This window comes from Plecotus auritus, assembly GCF_963455305.1.
Source record: "Plecotus auritus genome assembly, chromosome: 9".
In the NCBI taxonomy this organism is placed as follows: domain Eukaryota; kingdom Metazoa; phylum Chordata; class Mammalia; order Chiroptera; family Vespertilionidae; genus Plecotus; species Plecotus auritus.
The window spans coordinates 76,119,875-76,139,336 of NC_137783.1; the positions used below are offsets into that span (position 1 = coordinate 76,119,875).

Below are 19,462 nucleotides of genomic sequence, written 5' to 3' on the forward strand. Positions count from 1 at the left end.
TTAAGAATAAATAATACTCTTTACCTACAAGAGGAGCGTTTGTCCTTGGGACTCTGCGCTTTGAAAGCAAAATGAATTCAGCTAGGAACTGTTGGAAACAATTGGAAGTTTTATTGTGCCAGGTTCAGCAGGCCTGGTTAATGTTCCTGCAGAGGCTTGAAATTCATCAAATAACAGGATGAAGGTAAGAGGCAGTTCCTCATACCATGGGCCAGAAAGCTTTCTGGGCTAAGACTGCCATTTAGCTCTGGGCAACCTTTTTAACTGCCATTTTGAAGATACTATAGCAGTAATTTGTCTTGTTTTATGATTTATAGCTAATTCAGAGTTTCTAGAGACTTTTTATTTCAGATCACCAAAGTCACATTTGAGAAAGATAGTGTATGGTGCCTCATGCATCCCTCATTTCCCCTTCTTTTACAGTGAACAAGGGTGTGCAGAGTCCAGAACAGATTTCTCCCACCACACCCACTCAGTGGCCAGCATATTCAGCTGTGGGAGCTTTCACGTGGATTTTATGGGGAACATTTCACGCTGACCTGCTCAGCAAAGCAAGAGAAAGATTGCACTGATCAACTGACACTTAACTGATACCTTCCATTTGTAGTGTACGAGCTGTCATCCTGTGCTCGATGGACCCAGGGTGTCAAACTGAGTGTTTAGGGCAGTGGCGCCTCGTTGTGACTTCCTATCCTTTATTATTATACCCATTTTAATTGCAGGACTTATCAGCTTTTAGAAAAACATGATGTTTACATGTATATGGGCTCTGAGTGTAAGGTTATACTTCCTAAAGTGCTGGTGTGACACACTTGAAAATAAATGCATGAAATGAGAGTTTCTGTAGAACTGTGTCACATTGCTTAATGTGATAAATGACAAAGCGAGGCAACATAATAATAATTGTTAAAAATAAAAAACTTCAGGCAGGGGCTTGAAGAGTTTAAATGAGTTTGATATTGTTTGCAATTCATCATTTCTCCCGGGTAGACCAGTGATCCATCACTTGGCTGCATATCAAAATCATCTGAGAAGCATTTTTAATTAGAATCGCAGGGCCCATTGCAGAGGTGCTGAATTAGAATCTTCAGGGGTGCAAGGACATCTGTTTTTCCTAAACTCTCCAGGTAATGCTTATGTGGGTAGCCTGATATATTTCAGGGCCTGAACATGTGCATCCCATGCTTTGAGGAACCATTAGACTGGTGTGAACCTCAGCAAAGAATAGTCAAGCAATGATCTTTAGGTTATTTCAGCACATGTCTTTTAAGGCATACTTTGTGCCACGCACTATGCTGAGCATTGAAGATGCAGAGGCGCAGCCCTTACTGAGTTCGGCCGTTTAAAGGATGCTAGTACATTACATTCTAGCACAGAGCGCTGCGATGGAGGCGCGAGCTCCTGCTATGGAGGCACAGAGGAGGGAGTGACCGTGTACTTCTTTACCTCCAAACCCCTTCCTGGTCTGGCTTCCATTGCCGTAGAAGACCCTGCAGCTAGACTTTGACAGTTAAGATCAGGCAATAGGCCCCAATCAGCCCTCCATGGCCCTGGCCGATTTTCAACGAAAGAAAGAACCCAGGGGTGTCCCTTTTTAAAGGTGGTAAGGGAACATCCTGTACTCTGTTCAGTCTAGTCTGTGCCAATCCTGGGAGTCCCCAGGGACAGCCTCTGAGTGCAGAGCACTTTCTTTCTGGACTGCAGTCTTTGATGCTCTTTTGTCACCTATTCCCAACTTCGCAGGTTTACCGTTTGCAACTGGTATCTAAGGGTTTGCACACATAGAGGAGGCCTCACTTCCTCACACTTAGAGGAGCTGTGGGCCTAACCTCTGAGCTGTAGGCCTCACCTCTGAGCTGTGGGCCTCACCTCCTCACACTTAGAGGAGATGTAGGCCTCACCTCCAAGTTGTAGGCCTCACCTCCGAGTTGTAGGCCTCACCTCCAAGCTGTGGGCCTCACCTCCTCACACTTAGAGGAGATATAGGCCTCACCTCCGAGCTGTGGGCCTCACCTCCGAGCTGTGGGCCTCACCTCCAAGCTGTAGGCCTCACCTCCTCACACTTAGAGGAGCTGTGGGCCTCACCTCCAAGCTGTAGGCCTCACCTCCTCACACTTAGAGGAGATGTAGGCCTCACCTCCGAGCTGTGGGCCTCACCTCCGAGCTGTAGGCCTCACCTCCGAGCTGTGGGCCTCACCTCCAAGCTGTGGGGCTCACCTCCTCACACTTAGAGGAGATGTAGGCCTCACCTCCGAGTTGTAGGCCTCACCTCCGAGCTGTGTGCCTCACCTCCGAGCTGTGGGCCTCAACTCCAAGCTGTGGGCCTCACCTCCTCACACTTAGAGGAGCTGTGTGCCTCACCTCCGAGCTGTGGGCCTCACCTCCAAGCTGTGGGCCTCACCTCCTCACACTTAGAGGAGCTGTGTGCCTCACCTCCGAGCTGTGGGCCTCAACTCCAAGCTGTGGACCTCACCTCCTCACACTTAGAGGAGATGTAGGCCTCACCTCCGAGTTGTAGGCCTCACCTCCGAACTGTGGGCCTCACCTCTGAGCTTTGGGCCTCACCTCCAAGTTGTGCAGAGGCCTTTCACTAAGAGGCAAGAATCAGTCAAATCTGTTTTGACCCCAGCCCCTTTTGCTCTGGGAGAAACTAGCCCCAGGCTTCCTGACCTTTGGTTTGGGACTCTGGGTCATTCTCTCTGGCGTGCTGCAAAAAGATCTTGGTCCAAGACAAGGGCCAGCCCAAGATTTGAGCCCATTTTGGTTATTTAATAGCCTTGCCCCCCTCAAAAAAAGGACAGGACACTGGGTGAAAAGTCTGTGATGTGGTGGTTCATTTTGTTTTGTTTCTTAGCTTTATAACCTACCTAGAAGTGTGGGGAAAGCTTCGTCTTATCCTCATCTCTCCTTACCTGGAAGCAGACACATGACTCACAGACCAGTGACATTTGGTCCTGACATTGTGCAGATTGGGCTGTGTGTGTGCCTGTGTGTGCGTGCGGGCACGCACGTACATGCCTGTGTGTTTGGTAATGTCCCTGTGGGCTATTCAAAATGTCATCTTGCCTGAATAGACTCAGTGAGAAATTCTTGGTGAAATGTAAATGTGTGTGGGACCTCATGATGACAAAGAGGAATAGAGAAATGGCCTGCGCCTCCAGCGAGCGGGCTGAAGTGCAGAGGCAGCCTCAGTGACCCAAGGGAGGGTGTGGACGCTGCTGGGATTGCATCCTCTTTTCCTCTAGCCATTCACCCTGGCAATTCTGGCCCTTTAGTAGATTTGGCTGTCAGGTTGTCGCTGTATAATGGCTTTCTATAAGATACCGGCATCTTTAAAGCCGCCATAGTGATGCTGACATAGTGCTATGACTTATTTATAGAAATAAAGGAAGCTTACCTTGTTACAAAATAGGGTAGAATGCATGAATTGGGAGGAGGAATTCATCAGTATCAGTGCTTTTGGGGGCCCAAGTTTGTTGCTCTTGTTGTTGGGTGTGTTGTTGTTCGGTTTGTCTGTCTGTCTATCTGTCTGTCTCTCTGTCTTATAGAAGTATTCGGAAGGTCAGGCCTGAGAATTGTAGCAGGGTGGGATGGGGAGAGAGGGACTGAAGGGGAATAAAGGCAGGGACTCCATCAGACAAAAGACAGGCCTGTGGGGGAGATCCCAGCCCATGTGAAATGAATGGCTCATTCTGTCACTGCCCATGCTTCAAAGAGACCTACGTTACCCAGAGGACGCCACAGGCACTCTGGCAACCAGCGGATGCACTGCTGCTTCTGAGGCGCAGAACTGCAGCTCTGGCGGGCTGTGTCATTGAAGACATGCAGCACGCAGTGGTCAGAAGCTACATACACAGAAAGACGAGAACTGAAGGTTAAAGGCAACACAAAACAGCATTATTGTGTGAGTGCCACTCATCTAAATATGTTCAAGTGGCCACCAGTCAGGTCTCCTCGGTTCTGTGGCAGTCATCCTGTTTGGAATAGAAACTAGTTATTGCACTCCCAAGTGTAGCTACTGTCAAGGCTGATTCTATTTCTAAAGAAAGCAAAATCAGTAGCCAGTGATCTGAGATCTTTTTAAGGAGTTCAGTTTTTCCTGGACAATATAACTTGGTAACATTTTGAGCGTTCAAAAAATTAGTTCCCAGAGGGGAATTCATTGGGAGATCGGGTGAGGGAAAGAGGGCAAAAGAGTGTGAGAGAAAGAGAGAGAGAGAGAGAGAGAGAGAGAGAGAGAGAGAGAGAGAGAGAGAGAGAGAGAGAGACCCAAGGCCCTTAGACTCCACACTGGAGCTGCCAGACAGGATCCCAGTGGACAATGAAAACTCACACAGCCAGGAAAAGGATCTGGCCTCTGAAGTTGAGAGGAAATTTTCCATGAACTTCCTAAAGAGAGAATGTGTCTCTTTGCAGTTGGTTTTTCCTTCTTATTGAGATAAGGATCCAGGAATAAGAAAGTTTAGTTACTTGATGTTAAAGTGGCTCATGGCCAGAGTTTGTCACCTTGGGGAAAGTTAAGGAACATCGCCTTAACTTTGTGAAATTCTTAACTAAGTGAAATTCTTCCTAAGAGAAAACTTTGCCACCATAAGAGGAATTTGGTTCATATCTGTTTCTCATGGCTGAGCCTCCTATCTTCCCCTGACCTTTGAATTGGCTCCTTGGGATCCTACTCATTTTAGTCCTTGAACATCAAAGGTCTTGACCTATTATGAGCAGCTCTTTAGGACTATAGCGTTATTCTGGACAAGAAGGAAGCATAGTTAGCACATGGAGGAGGTCCATCAAAAATATGAAGAGAGTGTAAGGAGCCTCTGGGACAACTTCAAGCATACCAACATTCACATTATGTGTGGATACCAGAAGAAGAAGAGAGAACAAGATATTGAAAACCTATTTGAAGAAATAATTACAAAAAACTTCCCCTACCTGATGAAAGAAACAGACTTACAAGTCCAAAAAGTGCAGAGAGTCCCAAACAAGAGGAACCCAAAGAAGCCTGCACCAAGACACATCATAATTAAAATGCCAAGGATTAACAACAAAAAGAGAAACTTAAAAGCAGCAAGAGAAAAGAAGTCAGTTACCTACAAGGGAGTGCCCATATGACTGTCAGCTGATTTCTCAACAGAAACTTTGCAGGCCAGAAAGGAGTGGCAAGAAATATTTAAGATGATGAATATCAAGGACCTACAACAAAGATTACTCTACCCAGCAAAGCTATCATTTAGAATTGAAGGTCAATAAAGAGCTTCACAGACAAGAAAAGGATAAAGGAGTTCATCACCACCAAACCAGTATTACATGAAAGGTTGAAGGATATTCTTTAAGAAGAGGAGGAAAAAGAAGAAGACAAGAAGAAAAAAACTGAACAATAAAATGGCAATATATACATATCTATCAACAATTGAATTTAAAAATCAAAATAAAAAATAAACAAATAAGAAATCTAGTGAACAAAATAAACTGGTGAATAAAACAGAATCAGAGGCATGGAAACATGGAACAGACTGAGGAATCTCAGAGGGAAGGGAGGAGGGGAGGTGGGAAGAGATTAACTAAAGATCTTACCTATGGACACAGACAAAAAGGTGGTTTAGGCCTGAGGCAGGGCAGGATGGGAACTGAGTGGAGGAAGGACAATGGGAGGAAAAAAGAGGGACATCTGTAATATTCTCAACAATAAAGATTTATAAATAAATAAATAAACAAACAAACAAAAATAAATAAAGATGAGTAGGAACATTGTGTGTTTGCTTATTCTCTCCCTCCTATCCACTGGACCATTGTCCCCAGTCCTCCTAAACAAACTACCCAAATCTTCAATTCATTGTAAATCAGAAAGACTGATAGCCACCTAGAGTACCGCAAGAGGCCCTTGCTGCTGTTAGGCATGTATATCATAAGGTAAAAGATCCAAGAATGAAGATGGAATGTCAGTAACCAGCCTGGGGCTGGGGAGTGTTTCGGGGGCTCTTCTGGGTCCCTGAAGTCACACTGAGTGAAGATAGGAGGCCATAAGTGTAGCCAGAGGACTGAAAATAAGAAAGTAATGTTATGGGTAATTCTGTGGATGAGTAGATGGTGAGACTGACAAATATAATACCACAGACTCAGTGTAGAGATATACTTTGGATGTGCCAGGACCACCTCACGGCCACCATTTGCCACCACCCCTTCCCCTCTTCACTACCCTATCTGGCCTGTGGCTGCTCTGTTCTAAATTCCTGAGAAGTCATAGTGATAGATATGACATTTCAGCTCTTAACCTAAGTAGTGGTACCAGCAACAGCTTTCTTATTTGTTCCCTAATTCAAAAAAGCAATAAAGTGATTTCCCAGAATGATGGGTATGCTATTTATAAAATTATTATTTTTAAATGTCTGGGTTTTCTTCTGTTCTGTCCCCTTCAAATTTTTATATAATGTGGTATACTATGTGTTATTCAATAAGCCAGGCACCATCTGATTAGGGGTGACAGTGGCCAAGGGAGTAGGGAATGGACTCTCCATCCTGTAGAACAGATTATGAACTCTGGTAGGAATCTCTCTACCATGGACACTCTACAGAAGGCTTCTTAAGGAGAATTACTGCTTTGAAAGAGTAATAGCTACAAGAATAAACCATTTCAATACACACCCTGCAGAGGGGCTAAGAGCCAGTTACAACTTAGGTATCACCAAAGAATAATTTTAATATTAACATTTAATGAGGGATGAAATGGCTTAGTCAGAATCCAAAGTGGGGGAGATCAGGTGTAACCCATAGATAAAAAAGTCCAACTCAAAACCTCTGGCCTGATCCCTCTTGGTGGCCACCACAGATGCTGAGCACTGCTGGCAGGAGGGAAGAACTGAAGATGGGCATGGAGGCCAGGGTCCTTGGTGGTGAGGGGAGGGGCTAGAGAGGACTCAGTGCAGAGACAAAGGCGGGGCTACATGGGGAGAAGAGTGTGGCCTGGAACCTGTCTCCACCCCCTGAATCACTATATAGTGTCTCTTCCTACTTGTGTGCTTGTCTCCCAGTTCATCCAGCACAAAATCAACCCCTTTTTCATGAAAGTTGACTTTAATTCAGACCGACTTTAAGTAATACATAAGATCAAGGACCACAGGACCGGATCTGCCTGGGTTCAAATCTTGACCTTGGGCTTGTTACTTAATCCTTCGGATCCTTAGTTTCTTCATTTGTCAAATAGGATAATAATAGCATCTATCTTGTAGGATTGTTATGAGGACTATATGAATTAAATAAACTGCTTTAAACTGCTTAGTATGGTGATTGGCACATAGAAATATATATGTGTGTGTGTGTGTGTGTATATATATATATATATATATATATATATATATATATATTATATCTTTCAATATTTGTCCAGCTGTTGTTTGCAGATGTTGTATTCTTTACACCCAGAAAATAAGAATTTAGAGAATGCTAGCATGCAACTTCATCCTGAGAATTTTAGATCCTGCCCGTGTCTTTCAAAAATGTCCTTACGTATTCATAGCTTTAAGCACATCTGGGCTATAGAAGATACAAAGGCTTATAATACCTCAAACAACCAGTGCAAAGAATTGTTAAATTCGGTTTCTGTCAAGTGAAAAATCCACACTCTCAAACAAAGACATATATGTATATACAGCTAAATATACGTGTGTGTGTATATATGTATGTATATACAGCTAAATATACGTGTGTGTATATGTATGTATATGTATGTGTGTGTGTGTATATATATATATATATATACACATACACACACACGTATATTTAGCTGTATATACATATATGTCTTTGTTTGAGAGTGTGGATTTTTCACTTGACAGAAACCGAATTTAACAATTCTTTGCACTGGTTGTTTGAGGTATTATAAGCCTTTGTATCTTCTATAGCCCAGATGTGCTTAAAGCTATGAATACGTAAGGACATTTTTGAAAGACACGGGCAGGATCTAAAATTCTCAGGATGAAGTTGCATGCTAGCATTCTCTAAATTCTTATTTTCTGGGTGTAAAGAATACAACATCTGCAAACAACAGCTGGACAAATATTGAAAGATATAATTCCAGTTTCTTGCCGCCCTGGCAAAAGCTGTTGGGAAGGAGGAGAGCGATTCCCCTTGTATCAGTACCTTTTTATGGCTGGAAGAAAAGAAGTTCAATGAGTCATTTCGTCAGCAAGGTTTCAGGAGAGCAGACCTAGGAAAACATTGTCAGGACATCCTGAAACAATGGGACAAAATGCAGCAGTTTGCTAAAAGGCCTGGGTTATCAAGGCAATTTGGTAGATTTTACGTCGTTTATCTGGGAAAAGCTTGGCTGAGGTCCTAACATCTATTTGCGTCCTTGCCCTGCATTTTGGCCTGCATCAGGATCTGCCGGGAAGGGAAACAGGAAGAGCAGTCTGAAAAGGAAGCAGGGAACCTGAGGGGCTTGTTCAAAATGCCTCTGGCCTTGGAAGCCCCAGACACTTTAATCGGCATGAGTCATGACTAGCAGAGCACCTGCCCTTTGTCTGGCTTCCTTGCTGCACTGAATAGAGCTTGTCTCTACCTCTGATCACTCTTGCTCTTTTGGGGACAGAGGTGAGACTAGGGCAGACAGGTGAGAGAAAACAGTTGGTGAAATAGCTACTGAGGACACATAAAGAAAATGAGACACCAAGCACGAAGAGGCCTCAGGTCCGAGGGCAGCGTGTGGGGTGAACCCCGTGGCTCCCAAACGTTGTTGTAGGGACCTCAGGCTTCCACTCCTGGCATGTCCCATCTGTACAGTGAAAGGGCTGGAGGCTAGGCCTCAGGTCCTCTCCAGCTCCAACCTTCATTAATAATGTCTCTACAATCCTGGCCAGGAATGGAATGTAGTAGAAGACTAAGCAGTAATGGTGCAACTAGACCACATTTGCCACCTCCTGGCACACACGCATGCATTCAGCTAAGTGCGCCTCAGTGGGAGGGGCTGTGGAACATTCCTGCTTTCACCCCTTGGAGACTGTGTGAGACTGGGCTAACACCCACTCAAAAAGGATCTCACACGCCTGGCCTGGAATCTGCCCCTTTGGGCCTCTATTGGGATCCCTCTTTCTGCTGCTTTGAGAAAATAAATACAATATATTCACCAATGCTTCTCCTTCTTTTATGATCCTCCATTAAAACAAGTAAACCAGCAAGCTCCTTCCATCAGCGGCAGGCCAGCTTCTCCCGGCATCTGACTTGGACGTGGCGTGGAGCTTGATTGGGTCATGACCCTGCTCACTATCCTTTTGAGTCATTTCTTCTGACTGCCCATGAAAGATGCTCTGTTCTTGGGGATGGAGATTGGCGAAGGAAGTAAGGACCTATTACTTCCGAGCAGATTAAAACAGCATGGAGATCTTGCTGCCCTACAACCAGAAGCACAGGACACATATGATGGGCCATTAGTCCAGTCTTCTAGCTTCTGGGTGATGTGTGGGGACAACAACTGGGGTTTGAAACCACTGAATTCTCTCTATAAAACTAAACCATCTGATCAGAACTAATGAAACGCACTTTGACCCAGGGACTCAGTAGCTGGTAGCCGTTATCTGCCTTGGCTCTGCGTTTTGATCTGAAGCCAGGACCATGGAACAGAGCCAGTACCCACCTATTCCTGATGCCCAGCAGCTCATATAATTTATTACGCTAAGAAGTAGGGCCCCCTGCTTCTGGCAAGTTGTTTTCTGTTGCTTGGCTATCGGAATTCTGTAGGATAGACTATTCGGGATGATGGAATATCAGACTAATCACCTAGCCTCAGTTGTGCAGAGTGGCTTAATACTTTTTCTGCCTTACTATATTATAATATCACGTGGCATAGAAAGCTGGAGAATTCTGAAGCCATATTCAACTTCTCCATACCTCTACCATCACTCTGTTTGGAAGAGTCACATGTTTTGAGGAGGTTAAAGAGAATTTTCACCTGCACTCCTTACTGCATCACTTTTGTAATGAAACACTGCCCAGTTTGGGTGGCTTTGTTAAAATGACGACTGCTTGCTATATGAGCCCAGCATCTCTTTCAAGTGAATATGAGTTAGCAATGTCTGCATACTACCTGCAGCTTGTCTGTATGGTTGGTCTTGATCTAATGGCAGAACGAATGAACCCACCATTACCATCAAGAGTCCTCTTCCTTCCTCCTCTAGTCTTGAATTCTTCACTCACACATCTGCTGTGTGCTGATGTGGAATGACCATCACTTTCTTGAGGGCTTTCTTCACTCTCTAGGCTGGCAGGCGTGTCAGGAAACCAGGGGCCGAGGGTCCTGTGGGGGCTTCACACAGAGGGTCTCCCAAGGCTTTGGTTATAAGCTTATCTCAGTTGGCTTGGAAACCCAAGCTAGATTATATCGGGGTATTTACGTTTACATGGGAATTAGATAGAATTCTCAGCATTTAGAGAGATGGGGCCCTAGCTAGGCTGACCACAGGATTGGCGGCCCTAAGTATGACTTCTAGATGATTTTAGTTGCTGCTATGAGCCAGCTTTAAGCAATGAGGACGCAATTAGAATATGTTCTGCCACTATGACGCCATTATATAGAACCTGAAGCCCAAATCTGTAAGAACACACATTTCATAATTTCTTTGCAATGACATCCAACTTTTGGGTTAATGTTTTTTTCTTTTATACATGTATATCTTTTTATTGATTTCATAGAGGAAGGGAGAGGGAGAGAGAGATAGAAACATCAATGATAAGAGAGAATCATTGATCAGTTGCCTCCTACATGTCCCACACTGGGCATCGAACCTACAACCCAGGCATGTGCCCTGACCAGGAATTGAACTGTGACCTCCTGGTTCATAGGTCAATGCTCAACCCCTGAGCCACACCAGCCAGGTTTGGGTTAATATTTGAAAGTAAAACAGTCTTTTTCTTCTTCCCAGATGCTGTACACGGTAGCTCAACCTAGAATTGTAGGACTCACATGTCCAGTGTAGATAAGGGCCCTTCATCATCCCTGATAGTTCATTTGTTTTTCTCTCCCAAAATGAGACCATTTTACCTATGTCCAGCTGCATCTTGAAACGATAGCAATCTGACAAGTTGCCTTATTCTGTCCACACACACACACACACACACACACACACACACACACACATACACTCTTATCTAGGCTCTCAATGATTGTGTCTATATGTACACATAAATATAAATAGACACACACACACACCTTAGGTTTCTGCTATCTCATTCTCATTACAAGCATTATTGGGAATTTTGTTTGGGGTGTGTGTGTGTGTCTGTGTGTGTGTGTAAGTTCAAAGTACTATCACACATGCACTGTCATTTAAAAAACCACTGAGAGTCTCCTGAGAACGCAGCGTTACTAAGCATCAGAGCTGGAAACTGGACCCAGGCCTCTCTGACTCCAGATTCTGACATCTTAATCAGGACTCATTCCTGACTTTTAATTCTCATGACAATCCAACCACAAGAATTCAGTTTGATTATAATACACATTTACAGATGAGAAAACTGAGGCCAAAGTGAAGTGACTTGCCTACGGTACCCACATTGGTTTTTGACTTTGAATTCAGTCATCTTTTCTTTTTAATATGTTCTTACTGATTTCAGATAGAGGAAGGGAGAGGGGTAGAAACATCAATGATTAGAGGGAATCATTGATCAGCCACCTCCTGCACACCCCCTACTGGGCACCCCCTACCCAGGCATGTGCCCTGACCAGGAATCGAACCGTACTTACTGGTTCAACCAATGAGCCACACCGGCCAGGCAAATACAGTCATCTTTTATTGCAAAAAAGTTCTGACTGGCAGGTAAAATATCTTAAATTAATGAAGAGTGGAATCAGGTCACCTGACCACCAATTGGATCATTAGGAAAGGTTACTACTTTATTTTAAACCATAAAGAGAAACATGGCTTCCCTCAAAAATAGTAACCATATAATTTCTTTGGGAAGGGTTGTTTATATAGGTTTATTAAGACCAATAATACAGCCAGGCTGGTGTGGCTCAGTTGGTTGGGTATCACTCCATGCACTGAGAGGTTGCTGGTTACATTCCCAGTCAGGGCACATGCCTGGGTTGTGGGGTCGATCCCTGGTCTGTGTGAGTTCGGGAGGCAACCGATCGATATTTCTCTTTCACATCGATGTTTCTTTTTCTCTCCCTCTCCCTTCCCCTCACTCTAAAAATCAATTTAAAAAACACACACACTTAAAAAAGAAGAAGAATACAGAAGTATAAAATGTTTATTATGTGCCAGGCCTTATTCTAAGTGCTTCTCATATGTTAATTCATTTCATCTTTCCAACAGCCCTATGAGAGGGGTTCTGTTTTTCCCATTTTGCAGATAAGAAAACAGAAGCACCAGAGGTTAAATAACTTGGCCAAGATCACACAGCTAGTAGTGGCAGAGCTGATTCAAGCTCACAGTCTGGCCCAGAGTCTTTGGCCTTAATCACCCTGCAGAACTGCCTGGGCAGTTTTCCTTTTACTTTCATTGAGTTTGGCTGCTTTAGCAGTGAAGTTGTCCTTTTCCCCTTGAGCAGTTTGCTACCAATGAGAGCAAACTGTTGCACGCAAGTGGGGCTGCCTCAGTCATGACCCTCCTGGTGCAGACATCTGCCTTTCCCAAACGAAAGAGCCGTTAGCATTCAGTTTACTTCGTTAAAGTGGTTAAGTGACATTTAAGGCTCACTTTTAGAATAATAGCTCACAAAATAAAGGTATAGCAACACTTGGATGGCTTTTTCAGAAATCCCTAGCCAATCTGAGATCTCACCATCTTTTCCATGAGTGCAAAGGTTCTAGAATACCCCCTCATCTGGTGCATAGCCACTGATCAGATTAATCCTCTAGTTGGCCCGTCTCTGGCATTGTGGCCAGGCCTCTGCCTCAGGTGTGCCTGCCTTGCCCTGGGCCTGCGGCACAGCTGCTCTCTGTTTTCCTCAGCAGCCAGTGTTTTTGTAACAGATTAACAGAAAGTCTTTTCAATCAGCTGGACAGAGACCTGGGTTCACTTTCTGCTCTCAGTTCCCACCTCCACAAGCACATTAGAACCTGAAAAGGACACCAGTACAATAAACTGCTGCAAGAAGTTGCTGACTCCAGGGAAACCTGTGAACCCCTTTCTGAAATCAGAATAGTGTTTTCCTGTCGCTTTGCCTTCGTAAGACTCCCGCCCATCCTGATAAGTGCCTTAGCATCTTTGACGAACTGAAACATGAATTCCCTTTTCTTTAGCAATTAAAACTCTATAGCTAGCTTCTGCTACGGGAGTTGGAAGTTAGAAAACTTCTATCCACACCTGAAGCTATTTCCTAATAAACAAGTCAGCATATCTTTCAGAATATCATATCGTTTTTTAAAAAGACATTTAAACAGAAAATACATTTTAAAACATAAAACTCTCCCACGGGGTTATTTTACTTTCTAAATGAGACAAGGAAAAGGGGATCATTTCAATCTCAGGAGAATCTTTTTTTCTGTCTGTTCACAGGGATAAAAATGGCTGGGCCTTTCCTCTCCATTCAGCCTGGGTTTGATTCTTGACTCCTCCATTACAATTAATTCTGGCTCTGAACCCCCACTTTCCCACCTGTAAAAGGCATATATATATGCCTAAGTGACCATTACGACCTGTCGACTGAACGACTGGTTGACCAGTAGCTATGGCGCGCACTGACCACCAGGGGGCAGATGCTTAATGCAGGAGCTGCCCCCTGGTGATCAGTGCACTCCTACAGCCAACCTCCCGCAGTTGACCAACCTCCTGCAGTCCCTCCCCACCGCCGGCAGGCCCCAATTGGCCCCGATCGGGACTGGGCAAGACAGCCCTGATCAGCCAAGATCGCAGGCCAGGCCAAGGGAGCCCACCCATGCACGAATTTGTGCACTGGGCCTCTAGTAATGCTATGATTATCTGTGAGCAAGGAGGCCAGTTACAGTTAACCATGGTAGAAATGATGACAGCAACTTGATTATAAGATTTCTGTGCACTCTATTCTTTCTGACCCATAATTTGGGAAGAGAGCAAATAATAACTAATAGAAAAGGAGCCTATTGGGCAGCCAACAGAAGGTTAGTGATAGTTGTGCAGTGTGGTGAAGAGCTAGCCTTAGAATTAAATGACTTTTAATCTTGACTTTACTACTCATTGGCTGAGTTACCCTGGACAAGTCAATTCATTTCTCTGAGCTTTAATTTCCTCTTTTGTAGAAAGGAAACAATATCAGACTTTTTATATCTCAGAACTATTGTGCGCATCAGATTAAATAAGGAAGTGTCTTTGGTAAACCAGATAGTGTGAAGCGGCTGCAGGAAGATGGGCCCAACACCTAGGTTTATCAAATATATCTTTGGGTGCATCTAAGATGAAGTGGACAACATGCAATGTTAATGCAAAGTAGGAGATGAGATATTTTGGGGGGAGAAATGTTTTTATAAGTTTCTTTAATGTAAGAGATACGCCTGGTTAGAAAATTTCATTCATATATGCAACTAGAGAAAGGCACAAGTTAAGAATTTTTATTAGAAACAATGAAAGAACTAATAGAAGAAGAAAAAAAGTGGAGGGGAGTTTGCAGGTTGGAACAGGAGCTCCACTTATCATCGTTAAACCTAATCATTCACAGTGGCATTTGGAGAAGAAGAACCAGCATGTGTGGCAGTGGAACGCATCCAGGCACTGGTGGCCAGAGTCTGGGCTTCCTCTGTCCCAGCTGACACTGCTGTTTGGAAGGAGGAATCTCACCATCTTTTCCATGAGCGCAAAGTGTCAAGTCTCTAAGTGGATCTCTCTCCTTTAAAAATGTCTGTGATGATAAATGTGTGCATGGGATCTGCTTAAGTAGGAATTCCTTTGAAATTCTTGTTTCTCATTTCCCACCATGGCCCAGAGGTAGACACCAGCCACATTTGAGTAAGAAACCCTTCAGCCTTGCCATGTTCTCTGGCCCCTTGAGAGTCATGTTCTGTTTGGAAAGAGCTGAGAAAATGAAGGCTGTTTTTTCACTTGGCGTAAGAATATCCTTCTCAAAACAGCAAAGGTTCTGTGAGAGTAACAGGATCCAGATGTGGGAGCTGGCTGCGGTTCTCAGCATGTGGGCCGTAAACTCTGCAGGCAGAAGCAGCCTCCAGTGCCCTAGCGAGTGCTCTGGGGCTCCAGGAAGGGCCAGCACCCAGGTGGCAAATGGCCTGGGCACAGCATCTGGGCTTCATGGGCCCCTTGTACCTTGGAATTTGAGCTGCAGAAGGGCATAGAAAAGGTCCTGCTTGCCCTTAAGGTGGATGGCACTGTGCTGTTGCCCAAAGCACTGTGGGCCCTGTCAGTTCTGGGCTCGCTCTGGTCTAGTAGCAGGTGGTGAGTTGGAGGGCCAGGTTGCTCCTCTGGATGGCCAGGTTGCTTGTTAACTTGAATGGAAACAGTTTAGCACAGGGGTGGGCAAACTTTTTGACTCGAGGGCCACAATGGGTTCTTAAACTGGACCGGAGGGCCGGAACAAAAGCATGGATGGAGTGTTTGTGTGAACTAATATAAATTCAAAGTAAAGGAGCGGAGGGGAGAGCAAGAGAACCGGATAGAACAGCCGGATCCGGCCCGCGGGCCGTAGTTTGCCCAAGTCTGGTAGCATCTACTTGCAGAGGCAGCATTGCATAGTAGAAAGAACACTTAGCTGAAAGCCGGGTGGCCTGGGCTCTGGGGTCACCCTGGCCCTACCTAGAAGTGACCTTCAGGAAGTCACTCTACCTTGCTTTTCTCATCCAGAAAATGAGGAGGCAGGACATGGTGACGGTTGAGACTCCTTCCGGCTCCCTCAGTGTAGAATAGAGTGGCACTGACTCCACGGGGAGAAGAGTGATGGGAGAAGTAGCCCAGCCAGTCACACTGGTGCCATGGCTGCAGTGTCCCTCGTCTGACACTGTGTTCCATTGCAGCTCTGTGTGCTGTGGGTGACATGCAGGGAAGGGAGGCGAAGACTGCACTGCTCTCAGGAAGAATTCAGTCCTGAGCCCCAAATGAGTAATCAGCAGATAACCACGTGAGGGAGAGACCAGCTGCCCCTCCATCACTGTAATATTTCTTCCAAACCAGTGTTTGCAGTCTTTGAGTCCCCGCCTCTTATCCTCACAGTGGAGTGTTCAGCATCCTCTCCCAGCTGGACCCTGTGCCTGACTCCTCCCCTTACCCTGACTCCTTCGCTTTTCGGTCTCTGTCTCCTCCAAGCCATCCTTCTCTGCTGCCCCTGCTGGGTTTTGCCATGGTCTGCTTTGTCTGTTGGTAGGAGGTTAGGAAAGCCTTACCCCTAATAGCTGAGATGCTCCCCTTCACAGCCCCCACTCAGGCCCTTTGATCCTTCCATTCAGCTGAGCACAACTGTGGTCCCTTCATCAAATGGGGGCAGACTGAGAACTGCAGCAGCTCTGCCTGCAATTTCTTCACCATGGCAACCAGCATTCCCACCTCCATGTGCAGGGAAAATGGCTGTTCTAAGGAAGGGCTCACGGAGTCTTCATTACCCTGCCTGTTTCGTCCAAGCCCCTCCTCGCATGGGCTTTACGAAGCTACATGCATTGAACCAAACGCCTGTTGGCCTTCAGATTTACTAAGAGGAAAGGAGGCAGAAGGAAGTTGAATCCAAATGAACAAAAACATTTTTCTGCCCTAAAACTGTATTTTCATGGATACAGTTATCTGTCCTGAACAGATAAACAAGGAACTGAATGAGTACAGGAATCTGAGATCCAGTGCAATGTATTTTGTCTTATCAGTGGAGTGCAATGACGGAGCATGTGGCTATGCAAATAAAAATTCAGGTCAAGCAGTCAAGGTACTCTGGGAACTTCCCAGGGCATGGTCACCAGAATTTCAGAAGGGGGTCTGACTCATTGGGGTGGGGATGTTTGATGCTGGCTCCTGTTATGGAAAGAGATGCACTGGTCCTAGAACCATGAGAAAGGTGAGCATTGGCATCTCCTGCTTCCAAATCCATTTGGACCATCCTGTGGGATTCTTCTTCATAGTCATTAAGCATGGCGGCACAACAGGTTGGCAGGAGACCCCTGTGCCGAGTTCTGGAGCAACAGGCTTCCCTCTCACACAGCCCTGGTTTCCAAAAGTAGCTGTCGAGCTGCTGTGTCCATGACTCTCAGAAGTGCTGCTGGTTGGAGTAGGACCATAGCCTTCTCAGTGCAGGAGTCATCCCAGACCTCCCAGGGCACCTGGCACTAGGAGGTAGAGGCAGCAGTGCCACAGCGAGTGGTCTGACCATGTCCACTCCTGGAATCGACAGGAGGACCCGTGGAATCTATGATGGTTCTTAAAACCCAAACAACCATCTGCCTCTGCTCTAAACGCCAGTTTTGAATGAAAGCTCTTGGTTTCATTCTTAGGAATGTGAATGTGTGTTTAAACTGGACTTTGTCTTTTTCAGTTTCTCTGCAGGTGGATATTGTTCCCAGCCAGGGGGAAATCAGCGTTGGAGAGTCCAAATTCTTCTTATGCCAAGGCAAGTGCCCAGGGCCCACTGCATGCAGGGCATCCTCCCAGCAGACCAACAGCCGTGGGTTGTGTGCTGGCTGCTCGCACCACACCCAGAATTCTTGGTTTTGCTTTGCTGTAGAGTCAACAGAGTGACTTGGGAGCCAAGGAGGCTCTCGGGCCCTTTCCCGCCCCTCTCAAAGGGCAGCCCCAGCACAGGGAACTATATCTGGACTTTCACATGGTGGTGGAGCAGTAGGGATGTTCCTGGGAGTGTCAGCACAACTCCCAGAAGAGTGAGTCAGCTCCGAGCCCCCACTCTGTATGCATCCAGAGCTCGTAACCGACAGCAGAGGAAGAAATGATGCTTCAGTGAGTCAGTGTAAGGCTTATTCTCAGAATCCCTGGAACAGAAAAATCCAAGCACAAAACTTGCCTGAAAGGAAATTGAGCACTGGTGTCTCTTCTGTAGTGCGGACACATGTCCTGGGTTTCCAGGTCCATTGTGAACTCAATATTCTGTCCCATTGCCCCCACCAGAGCTCTAGGATTGTCAGAGCTGGTGTCCTTGTTTTCTCTTTAGAAATTATGCCCCGTTTCCACCGCTCAGATAATTACCAGGAGCTGTCCTGTGGAGAATCAGGCTTCGCATTAAGCTTTGAATTCTCTGTAAGTGACATGCCTAGGATTTGGAAAGTGGGGAAACCAGGAAAGAGCTGAGCTAGGTGTAAACTGTGACATTTAACGAGCCACTTGCAGCAGGAGGGGCCTTGAAATGCTATCCTGATTTGCATTGGGTGAGGTGGCTGCGGCCGCTGGATGTGTTCACTCTAGCTTCGCCTTCATTTTGGCAATTTACATGATCTAGGTATGCAGCCTGGAGACCATAGCACATCTTGCAAATAGCGATATTTATTGAAAACATAATGGGCCCTGAGAGGAAGACTGCTTCATTTCCATACCAAGCATCTGTGTGGGGATGGTGATGTGGGCTAGGGAGGCGTGTGCAAAGGGCTGGGTGAAGTCACGTGGCCGGGTCCAGAGCCCTAGTCCAGCTCAGTGTCTGGGGCAGCTGAGCAGCAATGTCTGTCCCTCCACGGTGCCTGGGGAAAGGACGTTTGGCTGATTGTAGCTGTCTTCTTCTCAGCATTGAAGAAGATGAATTTGTCTGTCTGTGGCAGGGCTGCTGGAATGCCAGTCATGCCAGTTTGTGCAGGCAGATGCTAGGATAAAAGTAGTTGGAGTCCGCACTCCTAGGCTAGCCAGTGTCTCATCTTCCACTCAAGAGACCACAATCTGAGCCTTTGAACACAAACTGATCACTTCGCTCAAACCAGCTAGTTCCTCGATCTCAGCTCCTAGATATGCTGACTCCCTTTGTCCCCAACTCTCACTCATGAGGCTGTAAGCTCCTTGCTGAGTGCTCAGCACACAGTAGGTCCTCAGCAAATATCTCCTCTCTTCCCTCGCAAAGGATAGGACTGCTATGAGATACTGGCACCAGTACTTGTTGAGTCCCTTCCAAATATTGTAAGTGGTGTTACGTAATCACAGTTCAACACAGAAGCCAGAGTGACACTCTACAGAAACGGTCACGCTCCCCAATCATCATGCCCGATGGTCTCTGTACGATAGCTCTTACTGAGTACCACTGACCCAGGAGGGGACTTCATCTTTTTAACTTCTGTCGTTCGAAAATAATCTCTTCCTCTTCAGTGGCAGGGGAGGCCAAAGATAAAGACATCTCCTGGTTCTCCCCCAATGGAGAAAAGCTCACCCCAAACCAGCAGCGGATCTCAGTGGTATGGAATGACGACTCTTCTTCCACCCTCACCATCTACAATGCCGACATTGACGATGCCGGCATTTACAAGTGTGTGGTCACTGGCGAGGACGGCAGTGAGTCAGAGGCCACCGTCAATGTGAAGATCTTCCGTAAGAGCCTCCTCCTTCTTATATATTTGTCCTCATCTTTGGCCAGGAAGATA

At 45.8% G+C, this 19,462-nt stretch overlaps 1 protein-coding gene across 16 annotated transcripts in view; it reads left to right on the forward strand.

The window, feature by feature from the left end:
• The window catches only part of NCAM1 (neural cell adhesion molecule 1), a 346,241-nt gene that overhangs the window by 264,190 nt on the left and 62,589 nt on the right, over positions 1-19,462 (forward strand). For all 16 annotated transcript variants that reach the window (XM_080642698.1, XM_080642707.1, XM_080642708.1 and 13 more), the window contains exons 2-3: positions 17,428-17,502; positions 19,191-19,409. In XM_080642698.1, the coding sequence (XP_080498824.1) occupies positions 17,428-17,502; positions 19,191-19,409 (294 nt within the window). The remainder of the gene's footprint in view (positions 1-17,427; positions 17,503-19,190; positions 19,410-19,462) is intronic.